General features: G+C 47.1%; 1 protein-coding gene across 1 annotated transcript in view; it reads right to left on the bottom strand.

Moving 5' to 3' along the window:
• The window catches only part of LOC139167142 (dystrophin-like), a 1540372-nt gene that overhangs the window by 891797 nt on the left and 629262 nt on the right, over positions 1-19313 (bottom strand). The window contains exon 38 of the mRNA XM_070751563.1: positions 837-1001. Within this exon, the coding sequence (XP_070607664.1) occupies positions 837-1001 (165 nt within the window). The remainder of the gene's footprint in view (positions 1-836; positions 1002-19313) is intronic.

Here is a 19313-nt window from a genome sequence, read left to right as displayed (position 1 = left end):
CTTTGTTTGTTTTTTCCTGTGTTTTTGTATGCGACTGAAGTAAGCCTTGCACTATCATTGTTTTCGGACACTAAGAACTGTTTTTGAGTAATCCTTTTTTGTTTATCTAATACAAGTTTGCTGATTAGCAGAGCACGTGTGTGTTTGATTTCTTTTCCTTGGACTGTTACGCATTGCCTGAGCCCAGTCAGGCAGAACATATACCATATATATAAACCCATCTGTGAAAAAGTCCATCAATTTTAAAATCAAAATATCTTATGAAAATGCACCCTCTACATTTTCATACAATTTAAGTTTTACAATTGGTTTGTTGTTATTGTTAGTCACAAAGTCGTGTCTGACCCATGGGCAATGTTCCTCCAGGCCTTCCTGTCCTCTACCATCCCCAGGAATACATTTAAGCTCACACTGACTGCTTCAGTGACTCCATCCAGCCACTTCATTCTCTGTCATTCCCTTCTTTTGCCCTCAATGGTTAATTCACAGATTATCCATTTTAATGATATTTAGCTTACAATTCTGAAGGTAATATTGGATATATGGATACTTTTAATACTTTGTGGGTTAGCCTAACTGGGATAAGGTGAAATAAAATGAATCCAATTTCTCTATTTAGTTATAGTTAATATAAGTGGAACATGGTTAACATGTATATTTAAAATTGAAATAACCAAATAATACATATTGATAATTACACAACATTTAAATAACTGTTCATAACTGCATCACTGTGTCTTGTACTACTTTTTTTTATAAAGAAAATAATTGATTTTTAAGTGGCTTTCACAATGTAATAAATAAATATTTAGAAAAACATCCAAATTAAACATTACCTTAATGTCAAAAGTTCCAGGTTGATCCCCTTGATTGTATAGTACCAATTGATCCTTGATGGGAGTAAGCCACAATCTTAGCTGACTTAACTGTTGTTCAAATTGATTCGAGTTATTTAACATACATTGAATTTCTTTCTCTTTTTCAGGCAGACCTTTGCATACCTTTAAAATATCAGAAATTCATTTGTAAGATAAAACTATAACTCAGTCAAAAATGTAGCAACATTGTAATTTTTACTAATTATAGTAATATAGTGTGTGTGCATATTAATTAGGAGTATACACTTTATTATTATTTACATACACAGACCCTATCTATATTAGAGGATGTGATAACTGAGATACCATAAGCGAATGAGAGGAGAGGTTTATACGTAATCCATGATTAATTATCATTCATTCAGTGACCATTTGAAATTGTAATGGGACTGAATATGGACACTTATGGCCAGTTCTTGAAATTGACCTGCACAGCTGGTCTAAATGATGTACACTCTTGAAACTGTGTATTTCAAAAGGAAAATTTTATTGAGAAGAAGTGATAGGCAAAGCAGATTCTAAATTCCCTCCAATACTATACAGTTAGAAATAGGTCTTTAGAATCCTTCCCTCCAGTCTGATATGGATTTATCCAATCCACAGGTGTGAAAACGTTATTCTAACATCCTTCCTGAGAAACAGATAGGGACCCTTTTCCAGGGCCTTCTTCCACTTTTAGCAAACTGAGGCAATCCACATGGCCCTCATTCCACAAAAGGTGAAAATATTCCAGGATGTCTAGGCACCAGGATAAAGGTTATAAAATACAGTTTATCCCCAGGTTCCCCCATCTTTCCATTTGAATGGCACTATCATGTTAGGGAACTGACACACCTACCTGTTTTGGGGAGGAAAACAAGATATATGCTAGTGCATGGATATGGGAAATAATATGAAATTTTACCAATTTGGAACTGTTTTATGTTTTTTTTCTTTGCCTAAAGTAAGCAGCTATTGTAATCAGTTATCCAGCACGCAATTTGTTAGATGTAAAACTTTTTTCTCCTCTCTTTATTTTCCTTCAGGTAACATTTTAATTAAGTTAGTGAAATGATTTTAAAATTTCAGCTAACTGTTGATTGTAGACAGAAATTTGACAACAAAAGGACATAAAGAAGAAAATAAGACAAATAAAACACTCACAATAATTCTGCCTCCCAGCATGGCAAACAGTCTGCTTTAGTTTCATTTTCAGCACAGCTTGATTAGCACAAGAAAAATTTCTGCCTCCCAGCAATTTGCCTGTTTGTAGGAAGCCCACACTGCAATAGGCAGCAGTCTGAAACAACTTAGGGAGGCTGATCTAACAGAGAATCAAATGCTTATGCTAATCAGGCTGTGCTGAAGCTGAAATGGGCTATTTGCAATTTGCTGCTTGCTGCAAGGAGGTAAATTGCTGGAGACCAAAGGGTGGGTGCTAGCAGGTGAGAGGAGCTACATTTGGTGTGTAAGACAACCCAAACTTTCATTCTCTTTTAAGGTGGGAAAAAGTACCGTATATACTCAACTATAAGTCGACCTGATTATAAGCCAAGGCACCTACTTTTGCCACAAAAACTGGGAAAATTTATTGACTCAACTATAAGTCGAGAGTGGAAAATGCAGTGGCTACTGATAATTTATAAAAATGGAAACCAATAAAATTACATCAATTGAGGCATATATAGATTAAATAGAAAGAAAGAAAGAAAGAAAGAAAGAAAGATAGATAGATAGATAGATAGATAGATAGATAGATAGATAGATAGATAGATAGTGTTGTGGTTAGCTCTGGCCCAGCTCCTGCCCCAAGGACTTTGGATGTGGGGGAGACATCCACATGCTGCAGGCCTGTTTTGCCCCCGGTGGAATCTGCTGATGAAGGCTCCTCTGACCAAGAAGACATGACTGACAGGGAGGAGGAGAGTGTGGCAGACAGCTCAGAAGAAGATCAATTATCTAGCTCCTCCTTGGATTCAGAACAAGAGTTAATGATACAGCCATGCATGCGGAGAGCGATGCATAGGCAACAACAACTGAGAGATTATTATCAACGAAAATGAGGCCACCTGTGGTTGGGTGGGGCTGTGGTAATTAGTGAGGCTGCTATAAATAGCAGCCTGTGGGTTTGGCCATTGTAGAGGATTATCTGATCGTTGTGTTTCGTGACTGCTTTACTGACTGACTTTTTGTGTGCTGATTTTTCCCCGCTTTGAAACTAAACCAGAGCAAAGTGTGTTTCACTTTGTGAAAAAAGGACTGTGCATTGCCTCACAGCTGCAAGCTAAGTATCAAAGAACTGATAAGGGACTTGTACAAATTACCAGTTTGTTTGGAGATGAGTGCTCTTTGCTATACCAAAAGAGGGCTTAGTTTAAGTGAATTTTCATTATAAAGAACATTGTTTTGAATTTTCAAACGTGTGTGTGTCTGAAATTTGTACCTGTGAATTTTTGAGAGGAGTCTACCAGAGAGATTTAGATTTAGATTAGATTTATATGCCACCCCTCTCCGCAAACTCGGGGCAGCTCACAACAAAGTAAAAACAATACATAATAACAAATCCAATAACCACCAATCCAATTACAATGTTAAGCTAAAAAATTCATTAAAAACAACCCCAGAATATTAAAAAACAAGCACACAATCAATCTAACACCAAAACAACATGGGCAAGGGGGAGATGTTTCAGTTCCCCCATGCCTGACGGCAGAGGTGGGTTTTAAGGAGTTTGCGAAAGGCAAGGAGGGTGGGGGCAATCCTAATCTCAGGGGGGAGCTGGTTCCAGAGGGTCGGAGCCGCCACAGAGAAGGCTCTTCCCCTGGGTCCTGCCAGATGACATTGTTTAGTCGACGGGACCCGGAGAAGGCCAACTCTGTGGGACCGAACCGGTCGCTGGGATTCGTGCGGCAGAAGGCGGTCCTGGAGATATTCTGGTCTGGTGCCATGAAGGGCTTTATAGGTCATAACCAACACTTTGAATTGTCACCAGAAACTGATCGGCAACCAATGCAGACTGCGGAGTATTGGAGGGATATGGGCATACTTAGAGAAGCCCATAATTGCTCTCGCAGCTGCATTCTGCACGATCTGAAGTTTCCGAACACTTTTCAAAGGTAGCCCCATGTAGAGAGCATTATAGTAGTCGAGCCTCGAGGTGATGAGGGCATGAGTGACTGTGAGCAATGACTCCCGGTCCAAATAGGGCCGCAACTGGTGCACCAGGGGAACCTGGGCAAACACCCCCCTCGCCACAGCTGAAAGATGTTTCTCTAATGTGAGCTGTGGATCGAGGAGGACGTCCAAGTTGTGGACCCTCTCTGAGGGGGTCAATAATTCCCCCCCAGGGTAATGGATGGACAGCTAGAATTGTCCTTGGGAGGCAAGAACCACAGCCACTCCGTCTTGTCTGGATTGAGTTTGAGTTTGTTGACACCCATCCAGGCCCCAACAGCCTCCAGGCACCAGCACATCACTTCCACTGCTTCATTGACTGGACATGGGGTGGAGATGTATAACTGGGTATCATCGGCGTATTGATGATACCTCACCCCATGTCCATGGATGATCTCCCCCAGCGGTTTCATGTAGATATTAAATAGCAGGGGGGAGAGGACCGACCCCTGAGGCACCCCACAAGGGAGAGACCTCGAGGTCGACCTCTGACCCCCCACTAACACTGACTGCGACTGACCGGAGAGGTAGGAGGAGAACCACTGGAGAACAGTGCCTCCCACTCCCAACCCCTCCAGCCGGTGCAGAAGGATACCATGGTCGATGGTATCGAAAGCCGCTGAGAGGTCAAGGAGCACCAGGACAGAGGACAAGCCCCTGTCCCGGGCCCGCCAGAGATCATCCATCAACACGACCAAAGCAGTTTCCGTGCTGTAGCCGGGCCTGAATCCAGACTGTTGAGGACCTAGATAATTGGCTTCTTCCAAGGACCGCTGGAGTTAAAGTGCCACCACCTTCTCAACAACCTTCCCCGTAAAGGGAAGGTTGGAGACTGGACGGTAGTTATTAAGCACGGCTGGGTCCAGGGAAGGCTTCTTGAGGAGGAGGCGCACAAGTGCCTCCTTATAAAGGGCCGGAAAGGACCCCCTCCCCAAGGAGGCGTTGACAATCTCCTGGACCCAGCTCCGTGTCACCTCCCGACTGGCCGAAACCAGCCAAGAGGGACACGGATCCAGTAAACAGGTGGCGGAACTCACAGCTCCAATGGCCTTGTCCACTTCATCAGGTGACACCAAGTCAAACTCTGCCCAGACAGGTGGACAAAGACGTTTAGCCCCAGTCACCTCGACTGACTCGTTGTCAGTCGACTCTGTTTTACAATTGGATTCGAGGTCCGCTCGGATCCGAGTGATTTTATCAGCGAAAAACGTGTTAAAATCCTCAGCACTACTCTGCAAGGGCTCCCCAACTCCCCCCTGATTAAGAAGGGAGTGGGTTACCCTAAACAGAGCGGCTGGGCGGGATTCCGCTGATGCAATCAAAGCGGCATGATACGCGCATCTTGCCGCCTTGAGCGCCACTTTGTAAGTCTTAATATGAGCTCTTACAAGTGTTCGATCGGATTCAGACTTACTCTTCCTCCATCGCTTCTCTAGACGTCTCTTCTGGCGCTTCAACTCCCAGAGCTCCTCGTTGTACCATGGAGCTCTACGTGGTCTAGTGCCGCAGAGAGGTCGCAACGGTGCAATCCGGTCAAGAGCCCCTGCCGCAGCCGTATTCCAGGCCTCAGCAAGAGACTCTGCCGAACTGTGAACAAGTGTATCTGGAATAACCCCAAGCACCCTCTGAAAACCTTCTGGATCCATCAGGCGTCTGGGGCGGAACAACTTAATCGGTTCCGCCTCCCTGCGGGGAAGGATTGGAGCCAGGAAGTTAAGCCGCAGTAGAAAATGGTCTGACCATGACAAAGGCAACACTTCTAAGCCCCTTAGTCTCAGACCATTACTCAATTGCTCAGAGAGGAATATCATATCGGGTGCGTGCCCACCCTCGTGAGTCGGACCCTGAACTACTTGTGTCAGGTCCATGGCTGTCATGGTGGCCATGAACTCCTGTGCCAGTCCAGAGGAACCACCGAGTGATGGCAGATTGAAGTCACCCAGGACAATAAGTCCGGGGAACTCCACCGCCAACCGGGCCACCTCCTCGAGCAGCACAGGCAGGGCTGTTGACACGCAGCTGGGAGGCAGGTACGTGAGTAACAAGCCCACCTGAACCCCTAAGTCCAACTTCACCAGAAGGGACTCGCAACCCGCAACCCGCAACCTCTGGAGCAATGAGCCTACGCAGGCAAAGACTCTCCCTGGCTATAATAGCAACTCCTCCTCCCCTTCCCTGGGGTCGAGGTTGGTGCCATACCCGAAACCCAGCTGGACAGATTTCCGAGAGAGGAACTCCTCCCTCCGGGCCCAGCCAGGTTTCGGTCACACAAGCCAGGTCGGCCTCCTCATCCAGGATCAAATCCCGGACGAGGAGAGCTTTATTTACCACCGACCTGGCATTGAGCAGCAGCAACTTGAGCCCAGGGCCAGAATTACACTCATCACCAGTATCTTGGGTTGAGCTCAAGGAGCCGGAAGAAGGGATCGCTACTAAGCAGCGATCTCTCCTTCCCCTGGAATGGCTAGCTCCAAGGCTCCCACCATATCTGGTGGGAGCCTGACAGAACAGATAGATAGACAGACAGACAGACAGACAGACAGACAGACAGACAGACAGACAGACCAGTAACTAAAATAAAATAAATAAAATGAACTGGCCACACCCCTTTTTTCCCATCGTCCCCAGCCAAAAAGCAACTCTTCAGATGCTTCTCTCTGGCATCTTGCGAGCGTGCAATTTATTTTTTACTGAAAGGACCTTTTTTCCCCTCCCCCGGCTGCCAGAGAAAGTGCAGGAAGAGGAAGGCAAATGGGAGAGGGAGCCCCCTTCACTGCAGATGATAGATAGACAGACAGATAGACCCCTTTTCCCCCATCGTGCCCAGCCAAAAAGCAAGCCGCTGTAATCCATGGCCGGGGACTGGGCAAAGGGGGAGAGAGATAGAAAAGCCTGGCTGCTATTGTCGATTCTTCCACTTAGCATTCTCCCTCTCCCCTCCTAACTTTATCCCCCCCCACACACACCTCCACCGAGCCATTCTGAGATTTGAGCCTAAGAGAGACGGAGAGGCTCCTCAGGACAAGCGAGGCAGGCAATCAGTGGCTTCCCAAGAGCACACAAACTTTCTGCGGAGCTTCTTCTTCTCTCTTCGTGGTGAAGCAGCTGGACGCTACACTGCAGAAGCTGTCCGGGCGGAGAAGCCATGGACGATGCAGCTGCCTTGGGGAAGCAGGCAGCAGGTGAGGTGGGCAGCGGGAGGCGGCTTCTGGTCGGAATGCCTGGAACCGAGCAAGTCAGCCAAGTCTATGGGGCCCTGTCCTGCCGAGCTCCCTCCACCGAGCTATTCTGGTATTCCAGCCGAAGAGAGTCTGACTCACTCGGTTCCAGGCGCCCCGACCAGAAGCCACCTCCTGCCACCCGCCTCCCCTGCCGCCTGCTTCCCCGAGGGAAGACAGCCGTGGGAAAGGACACGGTTTTTTTCTTCTTCTGCTGGTCGAGGACAAAGCCGGCTTTGGGGGCGGCGGGTGAGCCGGCGATGGTACAACTTGTCAGCAGCGAGAGAAACATGTCAGGGGCTAGAAAACCCCAAGCCAAGACTCCCTTTTTTTTGCTCTCCTCTCAGCCTTGGCAGAGTGCCGAGAAATGGGGTTTTCAGAGTAGGGAAGCAAAAACTCTCAGAATGTCACCACCGAGGTGTTTCTTGATGGGGTGGGGGGTTCCTCAACTTTCCATCAATTAATACCCACTCCGGTAATTTTCTTGCAAATTACTGGAGCTGGTGGTGGGGGCTTCATGGCCACACACACCGCTTTGGTGCGGCATGGTTGGGCTCTCCTTTTTCCTCCTGCTGCTGCTGCCGCTGTCTGCATGTGCCCTGCTTTTTTCCTTTCCTCCTTCCTGGCCTTGGGAGGTGGCCGCATGAGGCTGGAGGGGAGCTGGCAAGTAGAGAGGGAAGCTCGCCGAGGCCAGGAAGGAGAAAACAGGGAGCAAGTAAGGAGTGCAGATGCAGCAGCAGGAGGGGAAAAAAGGAGAGCTAAGACCAGTAATCCCGGAAGTGACTGCCGCTGGTCAGCTGAAGCTGTGTGTAGCTTCGGCAGAATGGTTGCATGCCCTTGTGGGTCCAGCCTACCCTTGCTGCTGGCGCTCGGGACATTGCAGTGCGCGAGCGCCATCAGTGACTCAAGTATAAGTCTAGGTCAGATTTTTCAGCACATTTTTCAGCACATTTTTGTGGTATTGGGTTTTTCCTTGATGACTTCTAGAATCAAGGATGTTCTTGATTTCAAAGTGTTCACCTTTATTTACTTACTGACATACTTATAAGGTGACCAATCATCCTCCTTTAGGGAGGACAGTCCTTCTTTTGTAGGTTCTGTCCTTCCTCAAAAAGTGTCCTCCTACCTGTCCTCCTTTTTGATATTTTAAAACTAATCTGTTAATCTCTGTATTCAGAGATGCTGCGCCAAACTGTTACGCTTCATGCGACGATACAGTTCAGAAAGACATGATTATGAAACGCATGCGCAGGGCACAGGAAAACTTCACATCTCGCATTTGTCTCCCACCATTACCTCTATATTGTACTTTACCATATTTTTCAGTGTATAAGACGTACCGGTGTATAAGACACACCTAGATTTTGGAGGAGGAAAACCAGGAAAAAAGTATTCTAAACTAAATGGTGCAATATTATATTGTTTAATAAAATACCAGTGTAGCAGAATACTTTTGCAACCATGTATACTTTTAAAAACCATGTATACTTTTTAAAACCATGTACACTTTTTACAAACTTCAAACTTGACAGCTTCAAGACTTGTGGACTTCAACTCCCAGAATTCCTACACCAGTCATGCTAACTCAGAAATGGGAATTGAAGTCCACAAGCCTTAAACTTGCTATGTTTGAAGACCCTTGCACTCCTAACCCCTAACTCAGAGGTCTTCAAACTTGACAGCTTTAAGACATCTTAAAGACATCCTTTGAAATGAAAAGCCAGACCAATGGGGTTCACAAGCAAGGGACATTAATGCCCACATTCTTCCTAGGGCTGCCTTTTTGACTGCTTAAGAATGAGTTATTATGACTCTGGAACTGGAAAGGCTATTTGCCTACATGATGGAAATTTATTTATTTATTTATTTATTACTTAGATTTGTATGCCGCCCCTCTCCGAAGACTTGGGGCGGCTCACAACACGTGGAAACAAATCATAAATAATCTGACAATTTAAAATATTTAAAGATTTAAGAAAGACCCCATATACTAACAGACATACACACAAACATACCATATATAAATTAACATGCCCAGGGGGAGATGTTGCAGTTCCCCCATGCCTGACGGCAAAGGTGGGTTTTAAGGAGTTTACGGAAGGCAGGAAGAATAGGGGCAGTTCTAATCTCTGGGGGGAGTTGGTTCCAGAGGGCCGGTGCCGCCACAGAGAAGGCTCTTCCCCTGGGGCCCGCCAACCGACATTGTTTAGTTGACGGGACCCGGAGAAGGCCCACTCTGTGGGACCTAATTGGTCGCTGGGATTCGTGCGGCAGGAGGCGGTCTCGGAGATATTCTGGTCATAACCAACACTTTGAATTGTGACCGGAAACTGCCAATGCAGACTGCGGAGTGATGGTGAAACATGGGCATACCTAGGTAAGCCCATGACTGCTCTCGCAGCTGCATTCTGCACGATCTGAAGTTTCCAAACACTTTTCAGAGGTAGCCCCATGTAGAGAGCATTACAGTAGTCGAACCTCAAAGTGATGAGGGCATGAGTGACTGTGAGCAATGAGTCCCGGTCCAGATAGGGCCGCAACTGGTGCACCAGGCGAACCTGGGCAAACGCCCCCCTCGCCACAGCTGAGAGATGGTTTTCTAATGTGAGCTGTGGATCGAGGAGGATGCCCAAGTTGCGGACCCTCTCTGAGGGGGGCAATGATTCCCCCCCCAGGGTGATGGACGGACAGATGGGATTGTCTTTGGGAGGCAGAACCCACAGCCACTCCGTCTTATCCGGGTTGAGTTTGAGTCTGTTGACACCCATCCAGGCCCCAACAGCCTCCAGGCACCGGCACATCACTTCCACCGCTTCGTTGACTGGGCATGGGGTGGAGATGTAAAGCTGGGTATCATCGGCATATTGATGATACCTCACCCCATGTCCTTGGATGATCTCACCCAGCGGTTTCATGTAGATGTTGAATAGCAGGGGGGAGAGGACCGACCCCTGAGGTACCCCACAAGGGAGCGACCTCGGAGCTGACCTCTGACCCCCCACTAACACCGACTGCGACCGGCCAGAGAGGTAGGAGGAGAACCACTGAAGAACAGTGCCTCCCACTCCCAACCCCTCCAGCCGGTGCAGAAGGATACCATGGTCGATGGTATCGAAAGCCGCTGAGAGGTCAAGAAGCACCAGGACAGAGGATAAACCCCTGTCCCGGGCTCGCCAGAGATCATCCATCAACGCGACCAAAGCGGTTTCAGTGCTGTAACCGGGCCTGAAGCCTGACTGCTGGGGACCTAGATAATCAGCTTCTTCCAAGGACTGCTGGAGCTGGAGTGCCACCACCTTCTCGACAACCTTCCCCATAAAGGGAAGGTTGGAGACTGGACGATAGTTATTGAGTATGGCTGGGTCCAGGGAGGGCTTCTTGAGGAGGGGGCGCACAAGCGCTTCTTTATAGAGAGATGGAAAGACTCCCCTCCCCAAGGAAGCGTTGGTAATCTCCTGGGCCCAGCTCCGTGTCACCTCCCTGCTGGCCGAAACCAACCAGGAGGGACACGGATCCAGTAAACAGGTGGCGGAACTCACAGCTCCAATGGCCTTGTCCACTTCATCAGGTGTCACCAGATCAAACTCTTCCCAGACAGGTGGACAAGTACGTGCCCCAGTCACCTTGACTGACTTGTTGTCAGTCGACTCTGTATTACAATTGGAGTCGAGATCAGCCCGGATCCGAGCGACTTTATCAGCGAAAAACGTGTTAAAATCCTCGGCACTGCTCTGCAAGGGCTCCCCAGCTCCCCCCTGGTTAAGAAGGGAGCGGGTCACCCTAAATAGAGCGGCCGGGCGGGATTCCGCTGATGCAATTAAGGCGGCATGGTACGCGCATCTTGCCGCCTTGAGCGCCACTTTGTAAGTCTTAATAAAAGCTCTTACAAGTGTTCGATCGGATTCGGACCTACTCTTCCTCCATCGCTTCTCTAGAGGTCTCTTTTGGCGTTTCAACTCCCGGAGCTCCTCGTTGAACCATGGGGCTCTACGGGGTCTAGCACCGCGGAGAGGTCGCAAAGGCGCAATCCAGTCAAGAGCCCCTGCCGCAGCCGTATTCCAGGCCTCAGCAAGGGACTCCGCCGAACTGTGGACGAGTGCCTCTGGAATAACCCCAAGCGCCGTCTGAAAGCCCTCTGGGTCCATCAGGCGTCTGGGGCGGAACATCTTCATTGGTTCCGCCTCCCTGTGGGGAAGGATTGGAGCCAGGAAATCAAGCCGTAGTAGAAAATGGTCTGACCATGACAAAGGCAACACTTCTAAGCCCCTTAGTCTCGGACCATTACTCAATTGCTCGGAAAGGAATACCATGTCAGGTGCGTGCCCTCCCTCGTGAGTCGGACCCTGTACTACTTGAGTCAGGTCCATGGCTGTCATGGTGGCCATGAACTCCTGTGCCAGCCCAGAGGTTTCACCGAGTGACGGCAGGTTGAAGTCCCCCAGGACAATGAGTCCGGGGAACTCCACCGCCAACCCGGCTACCTCCTCGAGTAGCACAGGCAGGGCTTTTGACACGCAGCTGGGAGGCAGGTACGTGAGAAATAAGCCCACCTGAACCCCTAAATCCAACTTCAGCAAGAGTGACTCGCAACCCGCAATTTCCGGAGCAATGAGTCTACGCAGGCAAAGGCTCTCCCTGGCTATAATAGCCACTCCTCCCCCCCTTCCGTGGGGTCGAGGTTGATGCCATATCTGAAACCCGGCTGGGCAAATTTCAGAGAGAGGAACACCTCCCTCCGGGCCCAGCCAGGTTTCAGTAATACAAGCCAGATCGGCCTCCTCATCCAGGATCAGATCCCGGATGAGGAGAGCTTTATTTACCACCGAGCTGGCATTGAGCAGCAGCAACCTGAGCCCAGGGCCAGAGTTACACTCATCACCAGTACCCAAGATTGGGCTCACAGAGCCAGAACAAGGGACCGTTATTAAGCAACGGTCTCTCGTTCCCCTGGAACGGCTAACTCTGTGACCCCCGCCATATCTGCCTCTCCCCAGCAACACAGGAATATTCCGGCCCTCTGCCACCCCAGAGATCAATCCCCCTTCCTCTCCTGTCTCCCGAGCGTCAGGTGGGCCAAATCTATCACTCATACTACTGTCACTCATCTCATCCATACCATATTCCCACCCACCCCAATGTTGAAAAACAAATTAACTGACTACAAAAACAAATACAATTGACTACTCCCTCTCCAAGGTGGGAGGGAGTACTGTAATTAACACATCAACTCCTCACTCTCTCTCACACACAAATCCCACCTGCTCTGCCTGCAAAAACTCAGTGCCCTAAAACTACCAAGTGCTGCTGGTGCCGCCATCTTCAATCGTTTCTTTCACGTTGAGGGCACTCCGAGTGAAGCTGCCTCAGCTGAGGAGAGGCAGCCCCTGCCCAGCCCCTGTCAGAGCCACTCACCCGAGCTGAGCTCACCACTCAACAATATGGCACTTATGCGGACGACGGCTCTGTCCCTTCAGGGCCTGTTTGCCAACCTACTCAGCCTCGCAATTCGGTGGCGGGAATGGGGGACTGGTGTGTGGACATGACATTCCCGGTGCTGCTACTCCTCAAAGGGAAGCTGCCAGAGCTGCCTCAGCAGTTCATAGAATCATAGAGTTGGAAGGGACCTCCAGGGTCATCGGGTCCAACCCCCTGCTAAATGCAGGGTTCATTAAACCATCCCAGAAAGATGTCCAGTCTCTGTTTGAAGACCTCCAGTGAAGGTGAGCCCACCACCTCCTGTGGCAAACTGTTCCACTGGTTTATCACCCTTACTGTTAGAAAGTTTTCTATGTTAAATCTACTCCCTTGCAGTTTCATTACATTGTTTCTAGTCTTCCATGTGCTAATGAGAACAATGCTGATCCCTCTGCTTCCGATATTTATAGACAGTTATCAAGTCTCCTTTCAGTCTTCTTCTTTGCAGACTAAACATCCCTAGATCCTTTAACCGTTCCTCCTAGGACATGATTTCCAGACCACTCACCATCCTTGTAACTCTCCTCTGAACTTGCTCTAGTTTATCAATGTCCTTTTTAAATTGGGGCCCCCAGAACTGAACACAGTATTCCAAGTGTGGTCATACCAAAGTACTGTAGAGAGGAATAATTATATCATGTGAGTGAGATTCTATGCTCCTCTTGATGCATCCCAGGATTGTGCTTGCCTTTTTTGCAGCTGCTTCACACTATTGACTCATGTTTATTCCGTGATCTACCAATACACCCAGGTCCTTCTCACCTGTGCTGCTGCTCAGACATATTCCTCCCATTCTATATGTGCTGTTTTCATTATTTTTGCCCAGATGTAGGATCTTGCATTTCTCTCTGTTAAATATCATTCTGTTAGTTTCAGCCCATTGTTCAAGCCTGTCTAGATCCCTCTGAATCCTAACTCTGTCTTGTTTAGTATTAGCAACACCACCTAGCTTTGTGTCATCAACAAATTTGATAAGTTTTCCTTCAATTCCTTTATCTAGATCATTTATAAATATGTTAAATAGCACTGGGCCTAGGACAGACCCTTGTTGTACTCCACTTGAAACATTCTTCCAATTGGATGTGCAACCATTTATTACCACTCTTTGAGTACGATCACTAAGCCAGTTTTGAATCCATCTAACTGTTCTTTTGTCAATGTCATACTAGACCATTTTTTCAATAAAGATGGAATAAGATACTTTGTCAAATGCTTTACTCAAGTCAAGATATACCACATTTGCATTTCCCTGATCAATCCATTCGGTAATTCTATCATAGAAGTTGCCGCCGCTGCTGCCTCCACCGAGACCAGCTAAATCGGGCTGCGTGCCCGCCTTGTCCCTGCCAGCTGGAGGTCCTGGGCAGCTGCCTGGAAAGTGACATTTTGCTGCTGGTATGACACCTGGCACACTGCCCATCCCCGGGGCTGAGCTGCCAGCCTACTGATGAAAGCTGCCTGGTGGCCTCGGCAACATTTGGTGTATAAGACGCATCCAATTTTTAAGCACTGTTATGAGGTAAAAAGGTGCATCTTATACACCAAAAAATATGGTACTTCTAATGGAAATACAAAATTATTTCTTTCTCAGTGAATATTATACTCAAGTATAATACGGAAAAACGCCACGTCCCAGCAGTCCCAACCTCCCTTATTTATCATGAACTCATTACTTAATTACCCCTTGAACAGCTGTATGCTCTTATCTCCTTTGACGCCTGCACAACTGATCCCTACATGCCATAATCCTGCACACACGAGGATCCTCCATAACAGCGTCCCCTTCAGAGTCTGATGACTCCCTAATTGGAGAACTGACTGGTGGGCTGGCTGCACCCATCTCCCTGTCAGTCTCCTCTCCACCACTGTCTGCTTCTGCTTGTGAACTAATTTCACTGTCTAATTCAGCTGGCAACCAAACAGGTCTCCAATAAACCGAGGATTCCCATAATTCTACATCAAAATCCCCAGCTAGTCCAGAGCCAACCACAACACAGAATTAAAACCCCCAATATTTAAAAAACATCCATCCATCTATCATTTGTCACTATTGGCTAGAGCAGAGTGTTGTAGCTCAATGGCTCCAGGCCTACTGGCAAAGCCAAGTTTTTAAGGCCTTTCAGAAGGCCAGGAGTGTGGGGGCAGTGCAAATCTCTGGGGGAGTTGGTTCCAGAGGGCCGGAGCTGCCCCAGAGAAGGCACTTTCCCATGGCCTCCCCAGCCGGCATTGTTTGGCTGACAGGACCTGGAGAAGGCCAATTCTGTGGGATCTAATCGGTTGCTGGGACATGAGGCAGAAGACAGTCCCGTAAATATGTATGTATATATGTATGTATGTATGTATGTATGTATGTATGTATGTATGTATGTATGTATCTATGTATGTATCTATCTATCTATCTATCTATCTATCTATCTATCTATCTATCATCTGTCTATCTATAAAATTTATAGGCTGCCCCTCTCTTGATGGACTCAGGTCACCATAAAACAGTAAAATTAGTACATAAAGTTTTTAAAAATCCCAAAATACATATAATAAAAATGAATACAAAATTTAAAACTCAATGTACAGCAGGCATACAAACATCACTCATTCATACTACTAGCTGGAGTAGGATGCCATTACTCAATGGCCCCAGGACTGCTAGCATGTGTGTTTTCAAATAATCTGGTCCTAAGCCATGTAGGGCTTTATAGGTGATAACCAACACCTTAAATTGCATTCGGAGACCAATTGGAGGCCAGTGCAGCTCACAGAATGTTGGAGTAATATTGGTGTATCTGGGTACACCCATAACAGCTCGCGCGGCTGTATTCTTGACTAATTGAAGTCTCAAAACATTATTTAAGGGTATGATTAAAGCACCCAGGTAGAGCAATGGGTGCTTTAATCATTATGGGTGTAAGTGGTACAGGTTCTTGGGGGTTTAAGTGAGAATGTGACATCTCTTTTTAGTAGGCCAATGTGATAAACTGGATGTATCTGTCTAAGTGTTTGGGCAAATGTCTCAAAACATTCAAAACTGCTGTTACTGGGTTGATGATTCTAGTGATTGGGAATGGGCCCACAAACTTTGGGTCTAGTTTCTTTGACGGTTATAGTATTTGCAAGTATTTTGTTGATAAATATACTCTGTCTCATACTTGAAAAGGTTTTAGTTGTGTTCTTTTCTTGTCTACTTGATGTTTAAATGTTTCCCTAGTGACTTTTAGTGCTAACTTGACTACAGGCCAGGTCTTTTGTAAGGTTTCCATTTATTCCTTCAGGGAGGCCATGTGTCAAAGTTCCAGGTAACATCCAAACTAAATCAGAATCCAAGTTAAATTCCAATTTATTTCCGGAGCCATCCTAGCACCTAAACAGGGAAACCTGGATCTGAGTTTCTCACTCAGTTGAAATTCACATCCCTTGTCCCCCACCCACAAACATGTCATGTTGCCCATTCAGATTGTTCCAGAATGGCCAGTCCTTTCTTCACTTCTTCACCATCAGTAGACAAAGCCACCATAGGATCCCTGTCACAAATCTCCACTACTGCTGATTCCCACTATTCTATCTATCATCTTTAAGCAGCCATATCTTTAAACTTTTGATCTAAGTGAGCCAAAGCGCCAGAACACTTCTGATCCAAACAATCATTGAATGAGGCATCTTAAAACTCCCACAGAAATTGGTGTAAAAATCCTTTAAAACTCCTCAGTTTGCATTGGATTGGATTTCAATCCTCCACCAATTTAAATCTATACCAGATCAGAATCCTCCCACTGAAGCCACTCCAAAATAATAATAATAATAATAATAATAATAATAATAATAATAATAATAACAACTGTGATCAGCAAAGAGTACATCCAGAGGAACAGAGAAATTTTGAAGAGCGAACTGAATGGTGGTCACACCATCAAGGCTATAAATACTTGGGCCATACCTGTCATTAGATACACAGCTGGCATAGTGAACTGGACTCAAGCAGAGCTGGACAACTTGGACAGGAAAACCAAAAAATTAATGACAATCCATCATGCACTACACCCCCGCAGTGATGTTGACAGGCTGTATTTACCAAGGAAAATAGGTGGCAGAGGGCTTTTGCAAGTGAAGCAGACAGTGGAAGAAGAGAAGCATGCATTAGCTGACTATGTTAAGGAGAGCAAAGAGGGGAGATACCACACTTGGCCAACCGTTCTTTGGAAAACTCAGAGAGAATAAAACTTTTATGTACTCTCTGCTTGAATGTCTCATGTGAATTCCTTTGTCAAAATTCAGCACACATGCTGATAAGCCAGTTGAGTTTTTTCTGTTAAAACATGCTGAATATTGCAAACAATTGTCCCAGTGGAGAGTTGGGGAGGGGGGGCGCACGAAATATTTACTTCTTTTTAAAAAAAACTTTATTAATTTTTCATAAAAATTGACAAACATACAAACAAACATCTAATATGGTGTAGGGGTTACAATTTCCCCTCTTGTCATAGAAGTCAAATTTCTTTACAGAAAAAGAATACATTATTAATACCTTAATTCAACATATTGATTTAAATGAAAAGAAGAAACTTTATTCAACCTTATGATACTAAAAAAACTCATATATAAAGAAGAAAAAGAAAAAAAGAAGATTAATCATTTTAATATATTTATAATTCTCACATAAGTTTACCATTTAATTTTTCTTCTTATTTATCCATATATACATCTTATTCCAAATACAGTAGAACCTCGACATACGAGCTGCTCTATATACGAGCATTTCGAGATGCGAGCTAGGAGGGGAGAGATATTTTGATTCTACTTACGAGCCCAAATTTGGGGTATGAGCGTTTCTTCCGCTGCCGCCAGGCTCCGCCCGGCTGTCATTCTGTAGAGAAGCAAGAAGCGGAGGAAGAGCTGGATGCTGGCGGCGGCGGCGGAAGGCAAATGCGGCTTGGAAGCTGGGAGGGGGACGGAATATGGGAGGAGAGAGGCAGCCTCCACGTTTTCCTTTCGGAGGAAGAGCTAAGTGGCCAAAGACGTTCCGCCCCCCTCCCAGCTTCCAAGCTGCAGTTGTGTTCCTCCGCCGCCGCCAGGCTCCGCCCGGCTGTCATTCTGTAGAGAAGCAAGAAGCGGAGGAAGAGCTGGATGCTGGCGGCGGCGGAGGAAGGCGAATGCGGCTTGGAAGCTGGGAGGGGGGCGGAATATGGGAGGAGAGAGGCAGCCTCCACGCTTTCCTTTCGGAGGAAGAGCTAAGTGGCCAAAGACGTTCCGCCCCCCTCCCAGCTTCCAAGCTGCATTTGCTTTCCTCTGCCGCCGCCAGGCTCCACCTGGCTGTCATTCTGTAGAGAAGCAAGAAGCGGAGGAAGAGCTGGATGCTGGCAGCGGCGGAGGAAGGCGAATGCGGCTTGGAAGCTGGGAGGGGGGCGGAACGTCTTTGGCCACTTAGCTCTTCCTCCGAAAGGAAAGCGTGGAGGCTGCCTCTCTCCTCCCATATTCCGCCCCCCTCCCAGCTTCCAAGCCGCATTCGCTTTCCTCCGCCGCCGCCAGGCTCCGCCCGGCTGTCATTCTGTAGAGAAGCAAGAAGCGGAGGAAGAGCTGGATGCTGGCGGCGGCGGAGGAAGGCGAATGCGGCTTGGAAGCTGGGAGGGGGACGGAATATGGGAGGAGAGAGGCAGCCTCCACGCTTTCCTTTCGGAGGAAGAGCTAAGTGGCCAAAGACGTTCCGCCCCCCTCCCAGCTTCCAAGCCGCATTTGCTTTCCTCCGCCGCCGCCAGGCTCCGCCCGGCTGTCATTCTGTAGAGAAGCAAGAAGCGGAGGAAGAGCTGGATGCTGGCGGCGGCGGAGGAAGGAATGTTTTGAATATATTGCGTGAATTAAATTTACAAATTTTGTGCCAAATCTCATTTTATTTAATTTATTTTTATAAAAGTCCAGTTTACATTATCAAAAGCTTTTTTGGCATCGAGGAACATTAGTGTTACTGGTTTTCCAAAATGTTATTCATAATATTCTAATGTATTGATAATCATTCTAAGATTGTTTTTTATTTGTCTACCTGGTAAGAACCAGGATAGAGCGATTTTTGGAGAGATTTGGGGCTAGATAGGAAGTTTTTGGGGCAGCGATTTTTGGAGAGATTTGGGGCTATATAGGAAGCTTTGGGTGCAGCGATTTTTGGAGAGATTTGAGGCTAGATAGGAAGCTTTTAGGGCAGCAACTTTGGGAGAGATTTGGGGCTAGATAGGAAGCTTTGGGGAGAGCGATTTTTGGAGAGATTTGGGGCAAGATTTTTGGAGCCCTCCTTGAGCCCCCGGCATCACACCTGGCACTCTACCAACGTGGGAGCCTCCCCAGAGCCCCCGACAACAACAGAGGACTCTAACTCAGCCCAGAGCCCTCCTCAAGCCCCTGGCATCAAATCCGGCACCCAGCTGATGCAGGAGCTTCCCCAGAGCCTTACGCTTAATCAAAGCATAATCAACTAATAAATCAGCAAAAACAAGACCAGCCAAAACACAACTAAATACAAAAACAGCACTCATCAGCAGCACTCATCAACTACTCCACTACCAGCCTCCTACTATGAAGAATGAATCATGCACTCAGAGAGAAGACA

Source organism: Erythrolamprus reginae, chromosome 4, assembly GCF_031021105.1.
Source record: "Erythrolamprus reginae isolate rEryReg1 chromosome 4, rEryReg1.hap1, whole genome shotgun sequence".
Lineage (NCBI taxonomy): Eukaryota > Metazoa > Chordata > Lepidosauria > Squamata > Dipsadidae > Erythrolamprus > Erythrolamprus reginae.
The sequence above is the reverse complement of the archived record's forward strand: the minus strand, read 5'-3'. Positions and strand labels throughout refer to the sequence as shown.